Source organism: Arachis ipaensis, chromosome B9, assembly GCF_059453495.1.
Source record: "Arachis ipaensis isolate K30076 ecotype BB chromosome B9, ASM5945349v1, whole genome shotgun sequence".
In the NCBI taxonomy this organism is placed as follows: domain Eukaryota; kingdom Viridiplantae; phylum Streptophyta; class Magnoliopsida; order Fabales; family Fabaceae; genus Arachis; species Arachis ipaensis.
The window spans coordinates 19,843,184-19,864,533 of record NC_142444.1 but is presented as its reverse complement, the minus strand read 5'-3'; the positions used below and the strand labels follow the sequence as shown (position 1 = coordinate 19,864,533).

At 31.8% G+C, this 21,350-nt stretch overlaps 1 protein-coding gene across 1 annotated transcript; it reads left to right on the top strand.

Moving 5' to 3' along the window:
* The first annotated feature begins 430 nt into the window (after positions 1 to 430).
* LOC107618379 (inter alpha-trypsin inhibitor, heavy chain-like protein) lies at positions 431 to 18,356 on the top strand. Its single transcript, XM_088499610.1, has 13 exons — positions 431 to 1,073; positions 6,293 to 6,445; positions 7,248 to 7,460; positions 8,043 to 8,132; positions 8,237 to 8,353; positions 8,807 to 9,076; positions 15,046 to 15,211; positions 15,782 to 15,859; positions 16,073 to 16,170; positions 16,255 to 16,425; positions 16,739 to 16,813; positions 17,321 to 17,428; positions 17,705 to 18,356. Exons 1-13 carry the CDS (start codon positions 699 to 701, stop codon positions 18,035 to 18,037), a joined length of 2,247 nt encoding a protein of 748 aa, XP_088355736.1. The 5' UTR covers positions 431 to 698; the 3' UTR covers positions 18,038 to 18,356.
* Positions 18,357 to 21,350: the final 2,994 nt, after the last annotated feature.

Here is a 21,350-nt window from a genome sequence, read left to right as displayed (position 1 = left end):
AGTTTCTCTTTCATATTTATTATTGGTCCCACCTATAAAATCAATGATGAGAAATCACACTTTACTCTTTAAAGTGAAATTCAAACTTTAAAAAATTTAAATTTAACCAATATAGACTAATTATATACACAATATGAGTAAAGACTAAAGAGTTAATGATTTTACTTTTAAAACTTTTCAAACAAGCGTTAACGAATTAACAAATGTGGACTAATTATGTACACAATATGAGTAAAGACTAAAGAGTAAAAGAGTTAATGATTTTACTCTTAAATAATTGTTTATTTAAAACAATAAAATGTATATGTACTTATGTAGACATAAATTATATTATATCATCAATATAATGGGAGAAATTATTGAAATGGAGATGTATTTTGTATTTGAGAATTGGGACCCTTAAAAATAATTTCTTGATTTATGTAAATGTGACTTAAATTAGTAGAGGTAAAGTCGCAAGGACTTTGAGGTTCTAACAGGTTGGGCCTATTTCGAGCTACCTCTTCCTCTTGCTCACTTTTCTCATCTTTTTCTTCCGCTTTCTTCATCAACTGTTATTCAAAACCCTTCACTTTCATCTTCCTATTAATGCGTCATTCCACATCCTTCCAAAATTCTCCAATCTTCTTCTTCTCTCTCTAATCTTCTTTCTAAAAGCACTCGCCGGAAATTCATCTCCGGCATCATCGGCGGCGGTCATGGCCAACCAGTTCTCCAGCTCCGTTGATTTCGGACTCAGGCTCTCCAGGCGCATATACTACGGCCAAGGTTCGGCGCCGGTACCGGCGATGTCGAGATCGCCGGAGGAATACCTACCGACGGCGCCGATGTGCTACGCCGTGATATCGGATCCGGATACGGTGGATAACCCGGACATCCGGAGCTACCAACCGTACGTGCACGGGAAGTGTGACCCGCCGGCGCTAATACCGCTGCAGCTTCTAGGAGTCACCATGGAGGTCGATTGTAGCTTGGACACGGCGTTTGTAACCGTCAATGCACGGTGGCGCGTGCATTGCGTGTTGGGAAGTAGCACGTGCGATTGCCGCCTCGCGATACCGATGGGAGAGCAGGTAAATGTTAATATGTTATATATACAATGGCTGATATCTTTGGCAATAGCTTTAGAGGAAAATCATTTACTAATTCTAGTTTTCTTGTGTTTATTGATGAACTATGGGGTGATTTTTGAAGGAAAGTGGTTTCTTCTCCGTAAACTTGCATTTGGAAATAAGTAATTTTTTTATTTTATAATAGAAAAAAATCCTTCTGATTTCTGACTGGGTAAGAAATATAAGGCAAAAGTATATTTTTTTTTTTTTTTGGTCTTTAGTGTGAAGAAGTATTATAAAGGTTATGAATCTTTTAGATAGTAAAAATTTTGTATTTCATTCTTATCTTTTTAGTTAAAAATGTTTATGTCTATTATTTTACATAGAATCCAAACACAAACTATACTAACTTGAACAAGCCTAAATCTGAAAGAGAACTAGAGAAGTATTAGATGTTAAATTAATATGATTAAAAAGGTGAAAACTCACTTGAAATTATTGTTGTTGATATAATTATTTAATAATTTTTAATTATTATTTTATCCGAAGATAACTTCGCTCGAATCTTTGTCTTTATGTAAATTTCTTCGTTTGGAGAAAATGAATAGAAGAGAGAATTTGAAGAAAATTCGGATAGGCTGACAGTTGGCACAGCGAGATAGGTTGAGTCCTTGAAACTTCTAGTTCTAGGGGTGGGACGTGGGAGGGACCTAGGCTTGGGTATTCCACTGTTTCGGAATCAGGTCAAAAAGAAGCCATGCATCCTTTTAATTTATTTAGTAATGTGTAATTTTTTATTTTTTATTTTTTTAAATAAAATTAAAAAAATATGTGAAAGAAAATATTAAATAATATAAATCATACTTTATTAAACAATTGAAGTAAAAATTGAAAAAATTTACTTCTATCAAAGGAGAGGTAAAAAATAAAAAAATGTGAAATCACGGTGGAAGTGGCCAATGAATAAATTTCATTTCCAACCTTCTGGTTTTGTTAATCACTTCTGTAGAGTGTAGACAACAGTTTTATTAAATTTTTTTAATTAATGTGATTAATCTATTGATCATTTACACATTTTATTTTATTTTTTTAGCTTTTTAGTTTAATCTTTTAATTAATATTTTTAGAACACTAGTCAGATGAAGGTTACTTCATTAGTTTTTTTTAGTGGATAAATATTTTGAAGAGTTTAACTTTAGTCTTAATCAGTCCACTAAAATTGTGTTGTGTTAGTAGGTGTGAGTGTGACTACTTAAAATATGAACAAAGTAACACACAAGTGCATCAATTTAATTTGTTGAGAGACAAAATTTGAGACATAAACTAATACAAAGAAACACAAATACACACCATTTATGTACCATCTTAAAGTTACTAAAATACAAATCGTAAGATATTTTTCTTTTGATTAATTTTCAAAATTCTAAATTTATCCCACTCCTCTTCTCTCTCTTCTGATAGTTGATAAAATATCATAAATAGTAAACAATTAAATTGATTTTCAAAAAATTTCAGAGATAATATTTTATTTTTCACAATTTTATTATTCTAGAAACTTTTGAAAAGAATAAGTTGTTTAATAAAAGACTAATTTATCTTGTAATAATATTTTTTATAATTTAATTATTTTATAATAAAGTTATTAATATAATATATATTAAAAATTTTATTATCAACACTTGAAAAATTATTTGTTTAATGAGAATAATTTTTATAAATTTTATATAAAAAACTAAAATATCTAATTTAAAATAATTATGATATGTATACATTAAAATTAAATTACTAAATTAGTCATTTATATAAAATATGTTTTAAAATATAAAATATATATTAAAAATATATAAAATAATATATATAATAATTTTTTTAGTGTGTATAAGATATTTTTTATCGACATTAATTGAAGATCATTAAATATTTATTCTATCATCACTTAAAAATTGAATACTACTGGACTCTATTTCTTTGTGGAAGTTAAAACATCATGCCATGTGATGGAATGGAAAGAAAATGAGACGTGCTCAATTTTCTTTTCTTAGCCGAAGGGGTGGAGGAAGTTAGTTGGGGCGGGTCGTTGTCTTTACGTTGGACTTAAAAACAATTTAAATTGAAATCATAAAAGATAAAATTTTATCGTGGGTTTGATTTGTATTTGTATTTTTTATTTTTTTTCTAATATTTTTGTTTTTTAAATTTTATAAAAAAACAAAAATAAAAAATATTAAAAATAAAAATAAAAAATTAAAACGTAAATCAAATTTACTCTTACAGTCTCAAATTAGCGGCTGAAGGCAATAGTCAGTCTTTGGAAAAAGAAATTCAGACTTTATATTTTAGGAAGAGTTTCAGATTTAAAAATATCAATATTCTAATAATTTTAGGCAATAGTCAGTCTTTGGAAAAAGAAATTCAGACTTTATATTTTAGGAAGAGTTTCAGATTTAAAAATATCAATATTCTAATAATTTTAACAGTTAATTTTAATTATATATAAATTTTATAATTAAAATATTAATATTTTTAAAATACTTAAAACTTTTTTATATTTTATATGGGATATATTTTATATTAAATAAATACATATACTCAGTGATTAATTCCAATTTTTAACTTTTATTAAAAATATTTTTGATATTTATGCTTTTAAAGAGTATATTAGTTTTCATATTTTTAAGAAATGTTTTCGAGGATTATGCTTAATTGATCTGTTGGGGAGGGTCGTTCTCTTAACCTTGAAACAAAAATATAAAATTATGTGAAATTTTTAAAAACCTTGTCCTCTCAAAAGTAGCAGCTTCGGAAATTAATACATTCAATGATTGATTTCAACTCAGTTCCAAAAATTGTTGATTGTCAACTTTGCCCTGAAATTATTTTTTGCTATTTATGTTTTTAAGTATTTACTATAGGAATTCTGGAGCGGGCTTCGCTGTCCTCTTACAATGGTGCGTAGATTCCAGAAAAAATAAAGGATCTATAAAAGTATACAAAAAATAACAATAAAGACTTGTCCTATTAAGTGGGTCGACTACATGAATCAAACGATGTCATTATGTTCTGTCATTTATTATGTCTACAAAGAGACTATTTACATGTAAATTTCGTTTGACCACCTCATGGATGGTCTTCTTAGGTCTTTCTCTCCCTTTCGCTCATTGTCTATCTTCCACCTCATTCACCCTTCTGACTGAGTGTTCTATTAGTCTTCTTTTCACATGTTCAAACCATTTGAGACGCAATTCAACCATCTTTTTCACAATGGGTGCTACTCCAACTCTCACCCTTATATTTTCGTTCTTTATTTTATCCAATCGCGTATGACCACTCATCCATCTCAACATCTTCATCTCTGCCACAGTTAGCTTATGTTCGTGCTCTCCTTTGGCCGTCCAACACTCCGTACCATAAAGCATAACCGGTTTTACAGCGGTCCGATAGAATTTACCTTTAAATTTTAAAGGTATTTTTTGTCGCATATAAAAATAGATGCACTCTATCATTTTGACCAACCTGCTTGGATCTTATGATTTAGCATCTTGTTTAATCTCTCTATTATCCTGTATGATACACCCAAGATATTTAAAACTTTTAACTTTTTGTAGGATGTTTTCTCTAATCTTTATCTCTATGTTAGGGTTTTTCTTTCTTAGACTGAACTTACATTTCATATATTCTGTCTTGCTACGGCTTATGCGTAGATCATACACTTCTAGAGTTTCTCTCAATAAGTCCAACTTCTTATTTAGGTCTTCTTTTCACTCTCCCATAAAGATGATATCATTGGCAAAAAGTATGCACCATGGCACAAGCTCTTAGATGTGTTCTGTGAGTACTTCTAAAACTAATGGAAAAAGGTATGGACTTAAGGATGATCCCTGATGTAATCTTATACCAATAAAAATTTCTGTCACACCACCTCGAGTCTATAGATTTAGGTATTTAAAATTAAATTTTTAGATTTTAATCTTATTTAAATTGTTTTTGAATTTGTATTTTAAATTTTAAAAAAATTAGGACACTAAATTTATTTAGATGTGTTTGTTTTAATTTTTTAAATTAATGTAATAATATAAAAGATTAATTAAAAAAATAATTTAAAAGATATCTAGTTGTATTGGCTATTCAATTTGAAAAATTTGAAAAATGATACCCATAATAATTTTCATTATGTTTCAAGTGTAAATTAAAAGACATGTTTTTTACATTATTTTAAGAATTTAATTTTAATATATTAATAATATAAAATATTATATTCTCTCGTTCAATAGTATCGATTCTTTGGATAATTATTTATGTAATTATATAAAAAATAATTATTTTTATTTATTTAATATCACATAATTAAATGTATTTATACAACTATTTTATATTACCGCATTAGAATTAAATTCTTATTTTGAGTACTAAAAGAATATACACAAAAGGGAAAGAATTTTCCCATGTCGTTGATGTGTCAAACATAATCGTGTTTATCTTTTGTTAAAATCATAATGATTCGGGGCCCACATGGAAATTATTTTTTCTAATGCAATATCTTCCATGAAACTTGCCAGAATGTTATTATTGACCGAATTATATGGCTACTTGGCTAGTTGGCAACATGGCAACATATAATAATGACACTGTGAGACGTTACATGTCGGAGTAGTTCTGATCATATGGTGTGCCAAGAAGAGATACTATTCTTGGCATGACCAACTGATTCTACTCAGTTAAAATTTGGCACCACCTAAATGCATGGCCATATTCTCAAAAGTCAAATTATTAGCGGTTTAAGTATCAGATTTTTTTTCCATGCTCGATTCTTCTTTCAAATACCTTGAATAATGAGTATCTGCATTTAAGAACGCCATTAATATTTCTTATAATTAAATTAAAGTACCAGTTTAAACAACTGTTCTACTATAGGATCTTTCATAGCTTATGTCCATTCTTTAATCCTAACAATATATTGCAAGTTGTTTTCTGTTGTGTCACACCATCGCTGATATGGTATTGGACTATATATAATAAATTCTATATCTGTCTCAATCAGTCATGTTGTATTTGTATTAAATTTTATCGATCTATGATCCTGATTCATGATTGTGGACACGGGATATTATGGAGTGCATTATGTTTCCTGTTCCATAAGTTTTAATTGAATGCATCTTATATTGCATGAATTGCATAATGAAAATATTTTAGAGAAATTTCCCCTTCATGAGTTCTCAAGTTAAATATGATGTGGCTAACAGGGTTCACTTCTAGGTGTTGAGGTTGATAACTTTGGAAGATCATATCATACTGAATTGATTTCTCGGAATGATGAAAATGATAAGGAGAAAGTGGCCAAAGCCAAAGATGGATACTTCTTGAAAAGCCAAATATACATTATTGACATCCCACAGGTCACTATTACATTGCAACAAAGATGAATCTTATTACTCATACTTCATATTATCAATTCACAACCCAGCTCTTTTATTAAAATTTAGCCAATATTTAATCAGTAGAAAAAGAATGTATAATTTCACATTATTAAATATAATCTTACACTATTAAAAATATTAATAATAACTAATTAATAATTACAAATTACAAAATATACTAATCCCTACCACTTCTGTTATCAATTTGACCTTTATTGCTGATACTTCATCATACTTCTATATATATATATATATATAATTGAGTAATGCTAAGACAAAGAGAGAAGTTTTCGTGTACAATGTGTATTATATATATATTTTTTATTTATAAATTAAGTAAAAATCTTCGCTATTCACCCAATTTTATTTTTTATCCAAAAAATTTCCAATATGATTTATATTATAAATAAGGATAATATGAGCAGGGATTAGTTTACAATTTTGTTTGTTAAAATACTTTTTATTGTATATAAAAAATATTATTTGTATAAAATATTTTTTTTATTAGTAAATAATTTTAGTGTATATTTAGCATAATTAATTATATATAATTCATAACTTTTTTTGGCTATTTCTAAAATTTAAATTCAAGATCTTTTATATTAAATTATAAATAATTTGTCATCTCAATTAATTCCATTTTTATTATTTTTATACATATTTAATAAATAAAATAGTGAATTAATACGTACGTTCTTATTGATAATAATAGTTACAAAGACATTGTTTGTTTATTAATTAAAATAAATAAGATCTTTTTTTTTTTCTATTATTATTGTAGTTTAGTGGAGGCTCGATCTTCTCAATTAAGATAAAATGGTCTCAGGAGATATTATTCAATGAAGGCCAGTTCTCTCTTAATATTCCTTTTAGCTTCCCTTCATACGTTAACCCTATTGGAATAAAATCTCCTAAGAAAGAGAGAATATTATTGAAAGTGAATTCTGGTGCTGCAAGAGAAGTGTCATGCAATACCTCCAGTCATCCTCTTAAGGTAAAACCTACTGATTATGAAGCATTCTTATTCCTAAATTGTTGCCACTGCTTCATACTTATAAAGGACACTTGTTGATCAAATATTATAATATAAAAATTACAAAATTAGACTTCATAAAACATTCCATCTTAAAGTTGAACTATTTCATTTTGTTTTAAATAAGACAAACTATTATAATGGTAACTCATTCAAGTCTTATGTCTTTAAATATTTTTAATCAAGCTAAGTATTACTTTTTCAATTCAATGACGTCAATAATATGTATAGTTGTATATAAAATATTCCTTTATGGTAGTTCAAACAAATATCATCCTTAAACCAACTTAATCAACTTGGGTTAGTCGAGTGGTTAGCTCACTTGTCTACTCAAGCAAGTGTAAGATATTTGAATCCATATTATGTATGCAGAAGTCCAATAACTAGCAGCAAACCCTTGAATATAACTCAAATCTGCGGTAGATTAGTCATTGACCTGTTAGGTTGGGGACACCGGCAAACATAGCCTACTGCAGTATAACAAAATTCTGTTAGGCCTCTCATTCATAGAAATGAACTAAATATGATCTTCATGGTTTCCAGGTACTAATGCGCCAAGCTGGCAAATTAAGTTTATCATATGAAGCAGAAGTGCAAGCTTGGTCAAGTATAGACTTTAGTCTTTCCTACATTGTAAGACCTGGAAGCATATAATTCTATCAAGTTCTTTCCAATGGCAATTTCAATATTCTGTAAAAATTCGTGGATCCTGAATAGCCGAATTGGTGTCTTCACAGGTTTCTTTAACGGATATAGTTGGTGGTGTTCTCTTGCAATCTCCTTTCTTGCGTGATTTCGACGAACGGGAGATATTTTGCTTGTATCTTTACCCAGGAAAAAGCCAGGATAGAAAGGTTTGTTTGCATTATTATAGGTTTAATTTTCTTTAAAGTTTTAAGTGTGTTTGGATATAACTTTTTAAAAAAGTATTGTTACCAAAGCAAACAAAATTTTAAGGTTTCAATTAATTGTCTATTGGAAGAGCTACTACTTATGTTTCCTATTCAAACATAAAATTATCTTTTCAGCATGTATTTAAACTGTCTTGTCATTCACATATATGAACAAATAAGATGGATCCTCTGTTGTTTTCTAGTCTCTGTTATGCAAAAAATGATTTCTCTCAGAAAAAATAATTATCTGTTAAGTTAACAATATATTTGTATTGGTAAAATATAATGTTATTCTTTGTGTAACAAAAATATGTAACTAGGAACAAGTTAGGATAAAGTAAGATTGAAATATATGGGGGTCGTGCAGAATCATTGTTTTTGTTTAATGGAAATTCTGCTTTAATGACTTGACAGGTTTTTAGAAAGAATGTGGTGTTTATAGTAGATATAAGTGGAAGCATGAAGGGAAGTCCTCTTGAAAGCACAAAGAATGCATTAATAGCATCCCTTTCCCATCTGAATGCACAAGATACATTTAACATAATAGCTTTCAATGGGGAGTTCTATTCATTTTCTGGATTGATGGAACCGGCTACGGTGGAAAAACTTTTGAGTGCTACCAAGTGGGTTGAAGCCACTTTTATTGCAAATGGTGGTACCAACATCTTGAATCCCTTAACTCAGGTAATTCTTTGACAATTTCAATATTATGTGCAAAACATTCTTCTCTTATTGCATGACTTGTTGATTAAAGTTTGTTTTGCTGCTAAAATCAACTGCAGTACTTACTTAATTACTTACTTAACAAAGCTTTTTCCCACTATGTTGAGTCTATAGCGGAATTTTGACTTCTAATAAATACAAAATAATATGAAATTGAACACTACTCACAATAATGCACTCGCTATATATTTTGTAAAGAGAAAAAACAATATGAAAGATTTTTTTTTAACTAACTCTATAAGATGATGTGAATAAGGATATTGTCATTGTTACTGGTATCAATTACAATTCTTGAGACGTATATATAGTATTTCTATGCTATAACTTCAACGAATAAGAATAAAATTCTCCGACAAAAACTCCTTACTAACATTTTGAGTTCTCTCCTATTAAAACTCATTTTTTTTTACTTCTTAAAATTACTCTTATCCTTCATTTATTCTCACAATTCTCCACCTCGGTCACAATTTGAAATCTACTCAAATTTTGGACGATCAAAGTGTGGTATTCATATCTGGTTGCATCATTTTTACAATGACTGCCTACGTACTCTTGTTCAGGATCAAACCAATCGTAGTTCCTCTATTTCTCCATGTATTGCCTAACATGAAGCAATATTGAGCAATTCCAAACAGTGTTGGAATTTGTTTTCTGACACTACTTTAGTCAACATATCAGCAGGATTTTCATCTGTGTCTACTTTTATAAGAGAAATGTTACCTTTTTCTATAACATCGCGCACGAAGTGATATCTTACATCAATATGCTTGGTACGAGCATGATGAACCTGATTTTTAGCCAAATGAATTGCACTTTGACTATCACAACTCAGATTCACGCAATCTTGCTTCAACCCCAAATCATCTAGAAGACCCCTTAGCCACAATGCTTCTTTCACCCCTTCTGCTACTGCCATGTACTCAGCCTCTGTAGTAGATAGTGCCACTGTAGCTTGTAACATTGATCGCCAACTAACTGGAGCACCTTGTATTTTATATACATAACCAGTCGTAGAACGTCTTCTATCTAGATTACCAGCATAATCAGAATCAACAAAGCCGCTGATTTGACATGATTTTCCACTAAAGCATAAACCTATGTCAATGGTACCCTTCAAGTATCTTAATATCCACTTGACTGCTTCCCAGTGTGCCTTAACCGGGTTTGCCATGAACCTGCTAACAACACTGACTGCCTGTGAAATATCTGGGCGTGTACACACCATAGCATACATTAGGCTACTGACTGCACTAGCATAAGGTACATTTTCCATGTAAGCCTTATCCTCTACTGTTGTGGGAGATTGTTTACTAGAGAGCCTAAAATGTGGAGTCAACGGCGTTACCACCGATTTAACATTTTTCATTTCAAACCTTTCAATGACGCGCTCAATGTATCCTCTTTGGCTCAAGAACAATTTTTAGCTTGATCTCTCTCTTTTAATTTCCATGCCTAATATTTTTCGTTCAGCACCCAAGTCTTTTGTTTCAAATTCTTTACCAAGTTGAACCTTTAACATATCTATCTCTACCTTGCTCTTAGAGGCAATAAGCATGTCATCCACATACAATAGAAGATAGATATAATCACCTCCAGGAAGCTTACGAATGTATACACAACAATCATAATTATTTCTGGAAAAACCTTGTTTTAAGATAAAGGAGTCAAATCGCTTATACCATTGCCGAGGAGATTGTTTCAATCCATATAGCGATTTCCTCAAGCGACATACCTGACTTTCTTTACCCTCAACCCTGAAATCCTCAGGTTGATACATGTAAATTTCTTCCTCTAAGTCACCATGCAAGAATGCAGTCTTCACGTCTAGTTGTTCCAACTCAAGATCACCATGAGCGACAAGACTTAAAAGCACTCGTATGGAAGTGTGTTTCACCACAAGAGAAAATATCTCATTGTAATCAACACCTTATTTCTGTGCAAAACCCTTTGCTACTAACCTAGCTTTGAATCTTGTACCATCTGACTTAGTAGGATCTTCTTTTCTTTTATACACCCACTTACAACCAATTGCAGTCTTTCCCACGGGCAATGGGACCACATCCCATGTCTTGTTCTTATGAAGAGATTGCGTCTCTTCCTCCATAGCGACCAACCAATTCTCTCTTTCTTTGTCTTTGATAGCATGTTTGACGGTGACCGACTCATCATTCTCCACTGAGAGTGCATAATCTACCAAGTTTAGCTGCCTATAATGTCTCAAAGGCTTGTCTGACCCGAACTTCTGAACAAATTTATAATTCCTCTTTGGCCTAGTAGATGCCAAAGAATCCTGCTGCTGCTGTTGTAATACATGTGCATTTTCTCGCTGAATTTCCTCATGATCAAGTTCATCCTCTGCGTCATCTCGAGTAGCATTAGGATGCTCCACCTGAACATTATTAGAGTCTATTTGTTGGTATTTAGACTCTATCTCCACCACTTGAGTATTTGAAGTTTTTCCAACATCACCATCATCTGGCACCACATCTTTAGACAAAGCTACCATAGATCGTTCATCAAAGGTAACATCCCTGCTAATTACAAACTTAGAATCATTTACACTCCAAAGGCGATAGCCTTGAACCCCTCTTGGATACCCCAAAAAGATTGCCTTCTTAGCTCTATCATCAAACTTATTATCTTTGACATGATAATAGACTGTGCATCCAAAGACTCTGAGTTTCTCGTAATCTGCATGTTCCCCTGACCATACCTTATAAGGTATGTCTCCATCTAGAGAAGAATGTGGGGATCGATTCACTATGTAGCAAGCTGTAGCAACCGATTCTGCTTACCATTCTCTGCCTAACCCGGAATTAGAGCGCATACACCTTGCCTTCTCAAGTAGCGTACGATTCATTCATTCGGCGACTCCATTCTGTTGTGGTTTTTTTCTAACTGTCCAGTGTCTTGCAATGCCTTCTCGGTCACAGAACTCCTTGAAAGTTCCATCCGTGTACTCTGTGCCATTATCAGATCGTAGAGTTTTCAGCTTCTTACCTGTCCGCTTTTCAACCATTGCTCTCCACCGCTTAAAAGTATCGAATACCTCATTCTTATATATGAGGAAGTAAATCCAAACATACCTGGAATAATCATCAACAAAAGTAACAAAATACCTGGAACCACCCTTGGAAGTAACTTTAGTCGGGCCCCAAACATCAGTATGCACGTAGTCTAACAACCCTCTGCTTTTATGCTTGCTTGTAGAAAACTTCACCCTATGTGCCTTTTCATACACACAATGCTCACAAAATTTTATTTGTGGTTTCTTCATATTCTTCAGCAAACCTTGTCCACAAAGCAATGATAGACCTTTTTCTGACATATGTCCAAGCCGCATGTGCCATATTCTTGTGCAATTTGTTTGATCTCTACTTCCACCGATTCCAACTGCTAACTCACATGTGACTGTTGTCCCCAAAAGAGAATAAAGATTACCGTGACGAATTTTCTTCATCACTACCAAAGAACCACGAACAACTTTTAGTACCCCATTTTTCGCAACTATTTTGCAGCCATTTTTTTTCCAACAAACCTATGGGGATAAGATTTTTCCGCAAGTCTGGAATATGCCTCACATCCTTTAAGGTTCTTACTCCTCCATCATGCATCTTGATTCTTATAGTACCCAACCCCACAGTTTTACAAGCATGATCATTGTCCATTAAAACTGTGCCACCATTTATGCTTTCATAGGTAGTAAACCACTTCCTATTTGAACACATATGGTGAGAGGCTCCTGAATCAAGAATCCACTTACCGGAGATTTCATAAGATTGTTCCGTTACAGAGTAACAATCCTCCTCATCATTTGAGACGTAGCTTGCTTCTTGCTTTTCTTTTGGGTTGTCGTTGTTCTGTTTCTTGAAAGTTATCTTCTTATTTTGACAATTTACTTTGAAATGTCTAGCCTCACCACATTTAAAGCATGTTCTCTCCGCGTGAGGTCTAGATTTTGGCCTAAACTTTTCACGCTTATTACCTTTTCCTCTTTCATTAGTCCTTCCTCTAGCCGCGAACAATCCTTGTGCTTGATCATTATACTCTCTTCCATTTGAAGATTACATTACACTTGTAGCAACCTTACGTAGATCATCTGCTAAAAGTGATGCCCTCGTCTCATCCATGGTCAGAGTGTCACCCACCAGCATCAATGTCTGCACCAGATTTTCATAGGACTTCGGTAATGAAAGTAACAATATGAGTGCTTGGTCTTCATCATCAACCTTCACATCTATATCCTTTAAGTTTGATATGATCCTGTCAAACTTATTAATATATTCTCGGATTGAGGTGCTTTCCTCCATTTTGCATGTATACAATTTGGATTTTAAGTAGATCCTGTTAGTTAGAGTCTTCGTCATGAAGTTACTCTCTAACTTTAACCAAACGCCTGCTGCAGTTGCTTCTTCATTTACCAAAAAAGCAACATTCCTCTCAAGGCATAAGATTATTGCAGCCCGCGCCTCAAGATCTAATTCTTCCCAATCCTCATCTTTCATTTCCTCCGGCTTTTTCTCTTTTCCTACCAGTGCCTTGTGTAATTTTTGTGATATAAGCAGATTTTTCATCTGCATCCTCCAATAGGAAAAATCATTTTTCCCATTGAACTTCTCGATTTCATATTTACCTACTTTGACATTACTACTAGTAGAAGCCATTATATTCAAAATTGAATTTTATCACTCAAATAATGAATAATATAACGTTGGCTCTTGATACAAATTGTTGAGTCTACAGCGGAATTTTGACTTCTAATAGATACAAAGTAATATGAAATTGAACACTACTCACAATAATGCACTCGCTATATATTTTGTAAAGAGGAAAAACAATATGAAAGATTTTTTTTAACTAACTTTATAAGATGATGTGAATAAGGATATTGTTATTGTTACTGATATCAATTACAATTCTTGAGACGTATATATAATATCTCTATGCTATAACTTCAACGAATAAGAATAAAATTCTCCGACAAAAACTCTTTACTAAACATTTTGAGTTCTCTCCTATTAAAACTCATTTTTTTTTACTTCCTAAAATTACTCTTATCCTTTCTTTATTCTCATACACTAAGTGGAGTCGGATAGATGAATCAAGACGTCATTACGTCGTGTCTAATTGTCTATGCTGTGAGATGCGACCTTGTTTTACATTGGCTGTCGCAAGCCTAACAAAACCCAACATGGATTCAAGGATGTCATTGCGTCATGGCCATGTATTGGGATGCGACATTGTTTTAAATTGGCAGTCGCACATCAAACAACTCTTTTCGTTTTTCCGAGCTTGAGACTCGCCTATGTAAACATAGGCCAAGTTAAAATCAACTGCAGTACTAATGAAAGTAATATACATCTGAAATGAGGAAATGAAAAAGGTTAGTTAGAAGGTGCCACCTTGTAACTTTTCTTTTTCAAACCAAACATGCCCTTGGTTAACCTTCCTTGTTCTCTCTCTATTCTATTCATTCATTGATCCTACAAAGCACATTTTATATGTAGTTGATATACTTCTTTTGCAGTCATCATCATAATAAAGAGAAAACAAAAGGCATGACAAAATTTGGTTCTTTCTTTTATTTTGCATTTTCCCATTCCTTTGGTAATTTGTATGCTTTCTTTTGGTGTTGCTGCTAGTCTACATCCACAGTACATAAAAAGCTTCGAGCCTTTACCATTTTTTCTCCCCATATTCACATCAATGTATCCCATATTTGACATTCAAATGAAGTTTCCATGTTTGATCTGCTTTGTATTGTTAACTACATTCATTGCAGTCTTTAGTGTTTTTTGAGGGTTTATGCATTGTTTAGTTACTTGTATGCCTTAAAGAACTTCACGGATGCTGAGACCTTTATATGTACCTTTTTGTTTATATAAGATGATGTTCATTTATTTTTATCTAATACTCTATTATATCTTTAGGCAATGAAGCTGTTTCAGAATTCAACTGCTTCAGATTCAATCCCTCTAATTTTTCTTGTTACTGATGGGACTGTTGAGAATGAGAGACAGATATGCAATTTTGTGAAAAGCTGCCCCACAAATGGGCAACCGGTTCGCACACCGCGCTTATGTACTCTTGGCATAGGCAAGGATACTTTACTGTTTTAAGAACTTCATTTCTATGACATGTTAATTTGGCAGAATTCATTTGACATTTCACCATTTTTATGAGTGTTGTTTCCACGTGAAGCTCTGACTTCTAAGAAACAGCAAACTTTGATACAAAATTCATGTTTTACATTCAACTCATTGTAAGAAGAAATGTAAGAAGATTGTTTGTATCAACATTTACTATAGCTTATGCTTTATTTTAGTACAAAGGCTTGTTTTGGTATTTAACTTTTGGGAAAGGAACTTCTGAAAGTAACTTGTGAAGTTCTTCTCTAGAGTGTCTTAACAAGTTCTTCTTAAGAACTTAAATTGTTAACTCTTTGCAAATCATTAAAAATGATTTGAGTTTTAATTTGTGTAGTAATTGGAAGAGAAGTGCAAAATGTGACTTTTGACTTTAGAAAAATTAGAAAAAGTCAGAAGATGAGTAATTGGAAAGAGCTTTGTCAATTTTGAACAAAGATTTATCATAATTTTCTCTTGCAACTTTTTTCATTCAACTGCTTTTTAGTAACCTTCTCTGTGTTCGTTTCAAAATTTTTAGGTTTATATTGTAATCACTACTTCCTGCAAATGCTAGCACAGCTTGGGAGGGGCCACTATGATGCTGCTTATGATTTAGGTCAATATCTTTCCCTCTCAGTTTAAATTGTGGTTTGAAGTTTATTCAGATTTGAGGCTTAAATATCTAAGAGTTATTATTAAGTTTGGTAACACTATTGAAGTCACTATGTATGTATCTTATATTTAAAAGGAAAACAGAAGTAATAAATTGGTAATTTTTTGATACTTGAACTGTTATTAATCTCTTTTTTTTCTTTCCTTCCGTGTCCAGATTCCATTTCCTTCAGAATGCAAAGGTTGTTTAGAACTGCTTCATCAGTCATTGTTTCAGATATAACCCTTGGAGGTCTAGGTCTTGATTCAGTAGAGGTACATGAAAGAGATATTTCATCCTTAATTATAACCAGAAACAAGTAAATCGTAGTTACATTTTACCTATTTTCATGGTTGCAGTTATTTCCACCTTATATTCCAGACCTATCATTAGAAAGTCCGTTAATGATATCAGGCAGATGCAATGGAACCTTTCCGGAATCAGTTAAAGTGACTGGTACTTTGGCAGATATGACTAAGTTCGAAGTGGATCTTGAAGTGCAAAGAGAAAAAGATATTCAACTCACGAATGTAATATTTCAATCTTGATTCCTATCATTTAACTACCGTTAATTCATCATATTTCTATGAGGTTCGCAAATTTATTCAATTATAGACATTGTGAACTGAATATTAACATGCAACAACTAACAAGCACTAGAGTGAAATTTGTAAATATGAAATGTTTATAGGGATGAAATTGTATTTTATGACATTCCAATCAAAATTTGCTTTACCTCCAAAGTAATTTGAAAAGTTGAAGCTTATGTTTTGTGATCGTTGAATGTATGCTCCGAAATGTGGCTCAATATGATGTATGTTCGTTATTTTCTTGTTTCTTCAGATCCTTGCAAAGAGACACATGGACCTTGTCACTTCTCAAGCATGGTTATTAGAAAGTGCAGAGTTGGTGGAAAAGGTTTGTATTTTATAGACCTATGCGTATCGGCTCTCTTTTTATAAGGGGAAAAAAAAAAGATGCTGCGCTAGTGAAATCGAAAATTTGAATGGATCTGCTTACAATCAAAGTTGCTTTTATAGTGAACAATTAAGCTTGCAATGAACAATATGTTGTGGAATTTGGGAAAAAGTATCTGCTCTTTGATGTGTAGAAGTATATAACAGTGTAGAAGTTTATTTAAGTTAATTTGGCTTTAAAAGTTTATTATTCTGTTACTGCATTAAACGACTATATAAAACATTTTACTAGTGCATCAAAATTAAACTCATCAAATATAACCTCTCTATGTTGTTAGATACTTGAATTTTGAAGTATTGCGATATTTGCTGTGTTCTTTCTCCTCTTGTTTTTAAGTTTGACAAATATGTATATAAAGTTTTCTTGAAGTATGTAAGTTGGTTGTAAGATATTTCCTGTGCTGCTTCTGTACTCTTGTAAGAAAACGCAAAATTGATCAAATGACAGGTCTCGAAAATGAGCATTCAACATAAACTCCCGTCAGAGTATACCTGCATGGTACTTGTGGAAAACAGTGATGGGAAGAAGGCACCTGAACCAATGCTAATTAAGAGGGTATAACTTTTCCTTCCAATATAGAAATATTAAATGCAAATTTTAGTTCTCTCTGCAATGTAAAATATAAGTAGGTGAAGATTCACATGCAATAATTTTCGTGTGAAGTTGATAGCTGAAAGCCATTAGATGATTTAACAGGTTGACTAAATTATCATTAACGATTCTCAACTTCACGTGAAGATAATTACATTCGAGTTCTCACTTCTCACCTCACCATATAAGTAATATTCAATTTTCTCTTTGCACAACCTATATATTATTGCTTTAAAACAGGCATACAGTAAACTTAGCAGACAGAGATTGGAACGCGACAGTCAGAAGTTATTCCTCGGAGGCATGAGTCTCGGGTTTGGTGACCTGAAAGCAACGGCAAATAACGTTTCGCCGGCAATCAAAGAAGCAAAACCTTCTGAAGGGCTTCTAGAGAAGGCGACCTCAACTTGCTGTGGCCGATTCGCTGACAACTGTTGTGGCATGTGTCTTCTCCAAACATGTCGCTTTGCGAACGACCAATGCACCATTGTCTGCACCCAGCTCTGTGCAGCCCTCGCTTGTTTCGAGTTAATCAATTGCTGTATTGAGCTTTGTGACTGTGACTGCCTCTAGTAAAATCACATGATATCTGTCAAGATATAAAAATCTGTTTAGTAGGACAAATTGTTAGCAATGTATATAAGCTTTGCTGAAAATCATATGCAGCTTATACGTCTATTACTTTAGTTGCTTGTTTATAGTGATAAAGACAAATGATATAGATAAAACTAGTTTATTATAATGTTGGAAAGTTTGGTCTCCTTGTTCAAGTTAATGTGGAGAGCAAAGAGTAAGGAGTTCGTTGAATACTGTGGTAATGTATGGATCTTCTGCATGTGAATGCATGGGGCCATAAGTGAAGGATAATAAATGAATTATCGTTTCATGATAAGGTTAAATGTAAATTGAGTTGATAAAGTAAGTATATGATATAGGAAAAGTATAGGGTACTAATAGTTATCTGTCAATATATTACTAACAATAATTAATTATTATATTTTAAATATATGTATAAAGAGATACATCTAAAAAATATATCTATAAAGACACTTCTATTAGACTCAGTCATAAAAAAGATATTTTTATTAGTCACAAAAACACTTTCATTAAACACAATTATAAATAAGAGTTGGCAGAAATTGACACAATTATATGATATAATGAGGATAATTGAGTGCTATTGTAAATTGCTTTTAATGCCTTCTAGTTATTAGCTTTCCCTTTATGTTCTTAGTGGTTGCATTACATACTCCTTAGGTATAAAATTCTGCAATTCTCCTTTGTTGCTCTTGTGAAAGAATGAAACACAGGATTTTTCTAAGAAATACAAAAATGCCTTTTTTTTACTGTTGCAGTTTTTTTTTCATGCTTTATCTTTCTTTTGTCTTTTTTTTTTGGTTGTTTTTGTTTTTTCTTCTCTGATTTGCATTTGTTTTTGTTCTTTTATGATAGAAAGAAACATAAAGATGATATAAAAATAAAAAAAAATACAGAAAAGGAGGAAGAAGAAAAGAAAATATAGAAGAAAAAAGAGAAGGAAGAAGAAAAAGTAGGGAAAATGATAATATTAGAAGAAAAGGATATTATTACAAAAATACTTGTTATATTTTTTATTATTTAATAATTTAATCTGTTAAGTTTGGAAACTAAACAATGTTTAAAGTGATAACTAAATATTATTGGGATAATTATCAAATTGATTGTGTGATGTATTTTGTTTAGAGTGCAGAAAAATGATTTGATTCAACTGACTCAAGAAAAATGAAACTGGCCCGCTAAGCAAGCGCACACACACACATACACACTGGCCAGTATCACATTAAACATAACCAAACTTTGTTTCATGATAAGTTGCTGAACTATATAAGAGAAAAGAAAGAAAGAAAGTGAGCACATATCCACTTAAAGCCCAACTCGAAGATTCATAACCAAAGCTTACTACTCCTAAACTTCAATTCATTTGAATCTTCTTTCACTTCCACCGAACAAACAAATTCTCTCTTCTCTCTCTTCACTTTTCTTTCTAATCACATCAATCTTTGAATCAAGAAAGAAGAGAAAAGATCTGGAGTTAGGACAAAAAGAAGAACGAAAAGCTAACTTCCATCTTTAAGCAAGAAGGGAAAGAAAAAAAAAGGGACACAACAAAGGAAATATCTCAATGCAATAGAGGATCACAAAAAGGTGATTTTCTCATTTGTGTTTCACCAAGAAACCGTGAAGAAATTCTCTGAGCTCCAAACACCTTTCAAGCAACTATGAAGACAGTGAAGTCAAAAGTGTTCAGTGGTTCATCAACGGCCAAGAAACAAACTTGGGGTCAAAGTAAAGATCAATGGTCTAGATTCAAGAAGTTTGAGGAAAAATGATGAAAGAGAAAGGTAAGATTGTATATATATATATCTCTCTCTCTCTCTCTCTCTCTCTCTCTCTCTCTCTCTCTCTCTCTCTCTCTCTCTCTCTCTCTCTCTCTCTCTCTCTCTCTCTCTCTCTCTCTCTCTCTCTCTCTCTCCGTTGCTAATTCTGATTGTTGCAGAAGACAGACCATGTGTTGAACGGCCAAAGATTGAAGTAAGAGAGATAGAGCATTGGTTTCGGTTTCCATAGCTCCCTGAACTGTTCTTGTTCTTCTCCTTCGTGATTCTCATTTTGTAATTCTTTTTCTCAGTTTAGTCTATCTTAGTTTCATTGAAAAAAAAGGCAAAATGGTGAGATTTGTAAGAAAAAGCCAATGAGTGAAGAAAGGTAGAGAGTTAGACTTGGAGAAAAAGTCTAAGTTATTTCAGAAATTCTTTGTTTGTATTTCTGTTTTGTGTCATGATCTTGAGAGGATTTTTTTACAAGTTGGGTTAACACTTTACAGTTGAAAGTTAGGGTGAGTCCTAGTCAAGTTCAGGTTGGATTAGAATCTGGACTAATCTCAAATAGGATTGGGTATATCCTAGGGAAAATTGGTGATTGTAATTGGTTGAAAAATAGTGAAATTCTGTCATTATTGTGATAGAGACTGGATGTAGGCTACATTGCACTAGGTAGTCGAACCAAGATATATCTGTGTGTCACTTTCTACTTTCTACTCTCTTCTCTATTACTGGTTCTATTACATAGGATATTAATATAAAGTGTCTCCTAATTTTTCTGCTCGGCAACATTTCGCTATTACTATCCTTTAAGCAACTTTGTTCTGGCTCCTACCGTTTCGGGAGACAAAACACAAAGTATTCTCGTATTTTCTCAACAAAAAACTATATTACAAATAAGTTAAAAGAGATGCCAATATTTAACTCCCTTCTCTTAGTCACTGATTATCATTATAATTATTTTTTTTTATTTTTTAAATAAAAATATTGTGAAAAAAATATAAATTTAATTTTTATTCATATATTTTAAATATTATCAAAATTTTATAAGTATGTAACCTTGTTTATAATCAATCCACCATATTAATATTAGCGTTGTCAAAAGTATGCAAGTTATAAGGGTTGATCTGTTTTTTTTTTTTTATTTGTTCACGAATTTCAATTTTTAAGTACAAACCATTTATAGCCGGTTTGACATGTTAAACAGATTGACCTATTTACTAATTATTTTTAAAAAATATTAATAAAAAATTGAATTTTAGGTAAAAAAAATAATTTTTGGACAAAAAAGGTTACTTTTTGAAAAAAAAAATCTTAAACAAACAGAAATTTTAATGGGTTGAGTCGGGCCTTCGAATTAAGGCTTGGTTTAGTAAATATTTTATTTTTTAAAAATAATTTATAAAAATTAGTTTTTAAAAGATATTTTTTTTAAAATTGTATTATTTATATTTGATAAATTTAATTAAAAATAATTTTTAATAAATACAAACAATAAGTGTGTTTGGTAAAATTATTTTTAAAAT

Bases quoted from the DNA above. Each gene is read 5' to 3' on its own strand.
- LOC107618379 (XM_088499610.1), top strand. From the start codon at position 699: ATGGCCAACCAGTTCTCCAGCTCCGTTGATTTCGGACTCAGGCTCTCC. The intron at 9,077-15,045 runs GTAATTCTTTGA...TTATATCTTTAG, and splicing joins TCTTGAATCCCTTAACTCAG to GCAATGAAGCTGTTTCAGAA. The intron at 16,426-16,738 runs GTAATATTTCAA...TTGTTTCTTCAG, and splicing joins AAGATATTCAACTCACGAAT to ATCCTTGCAAAGAGACACAT.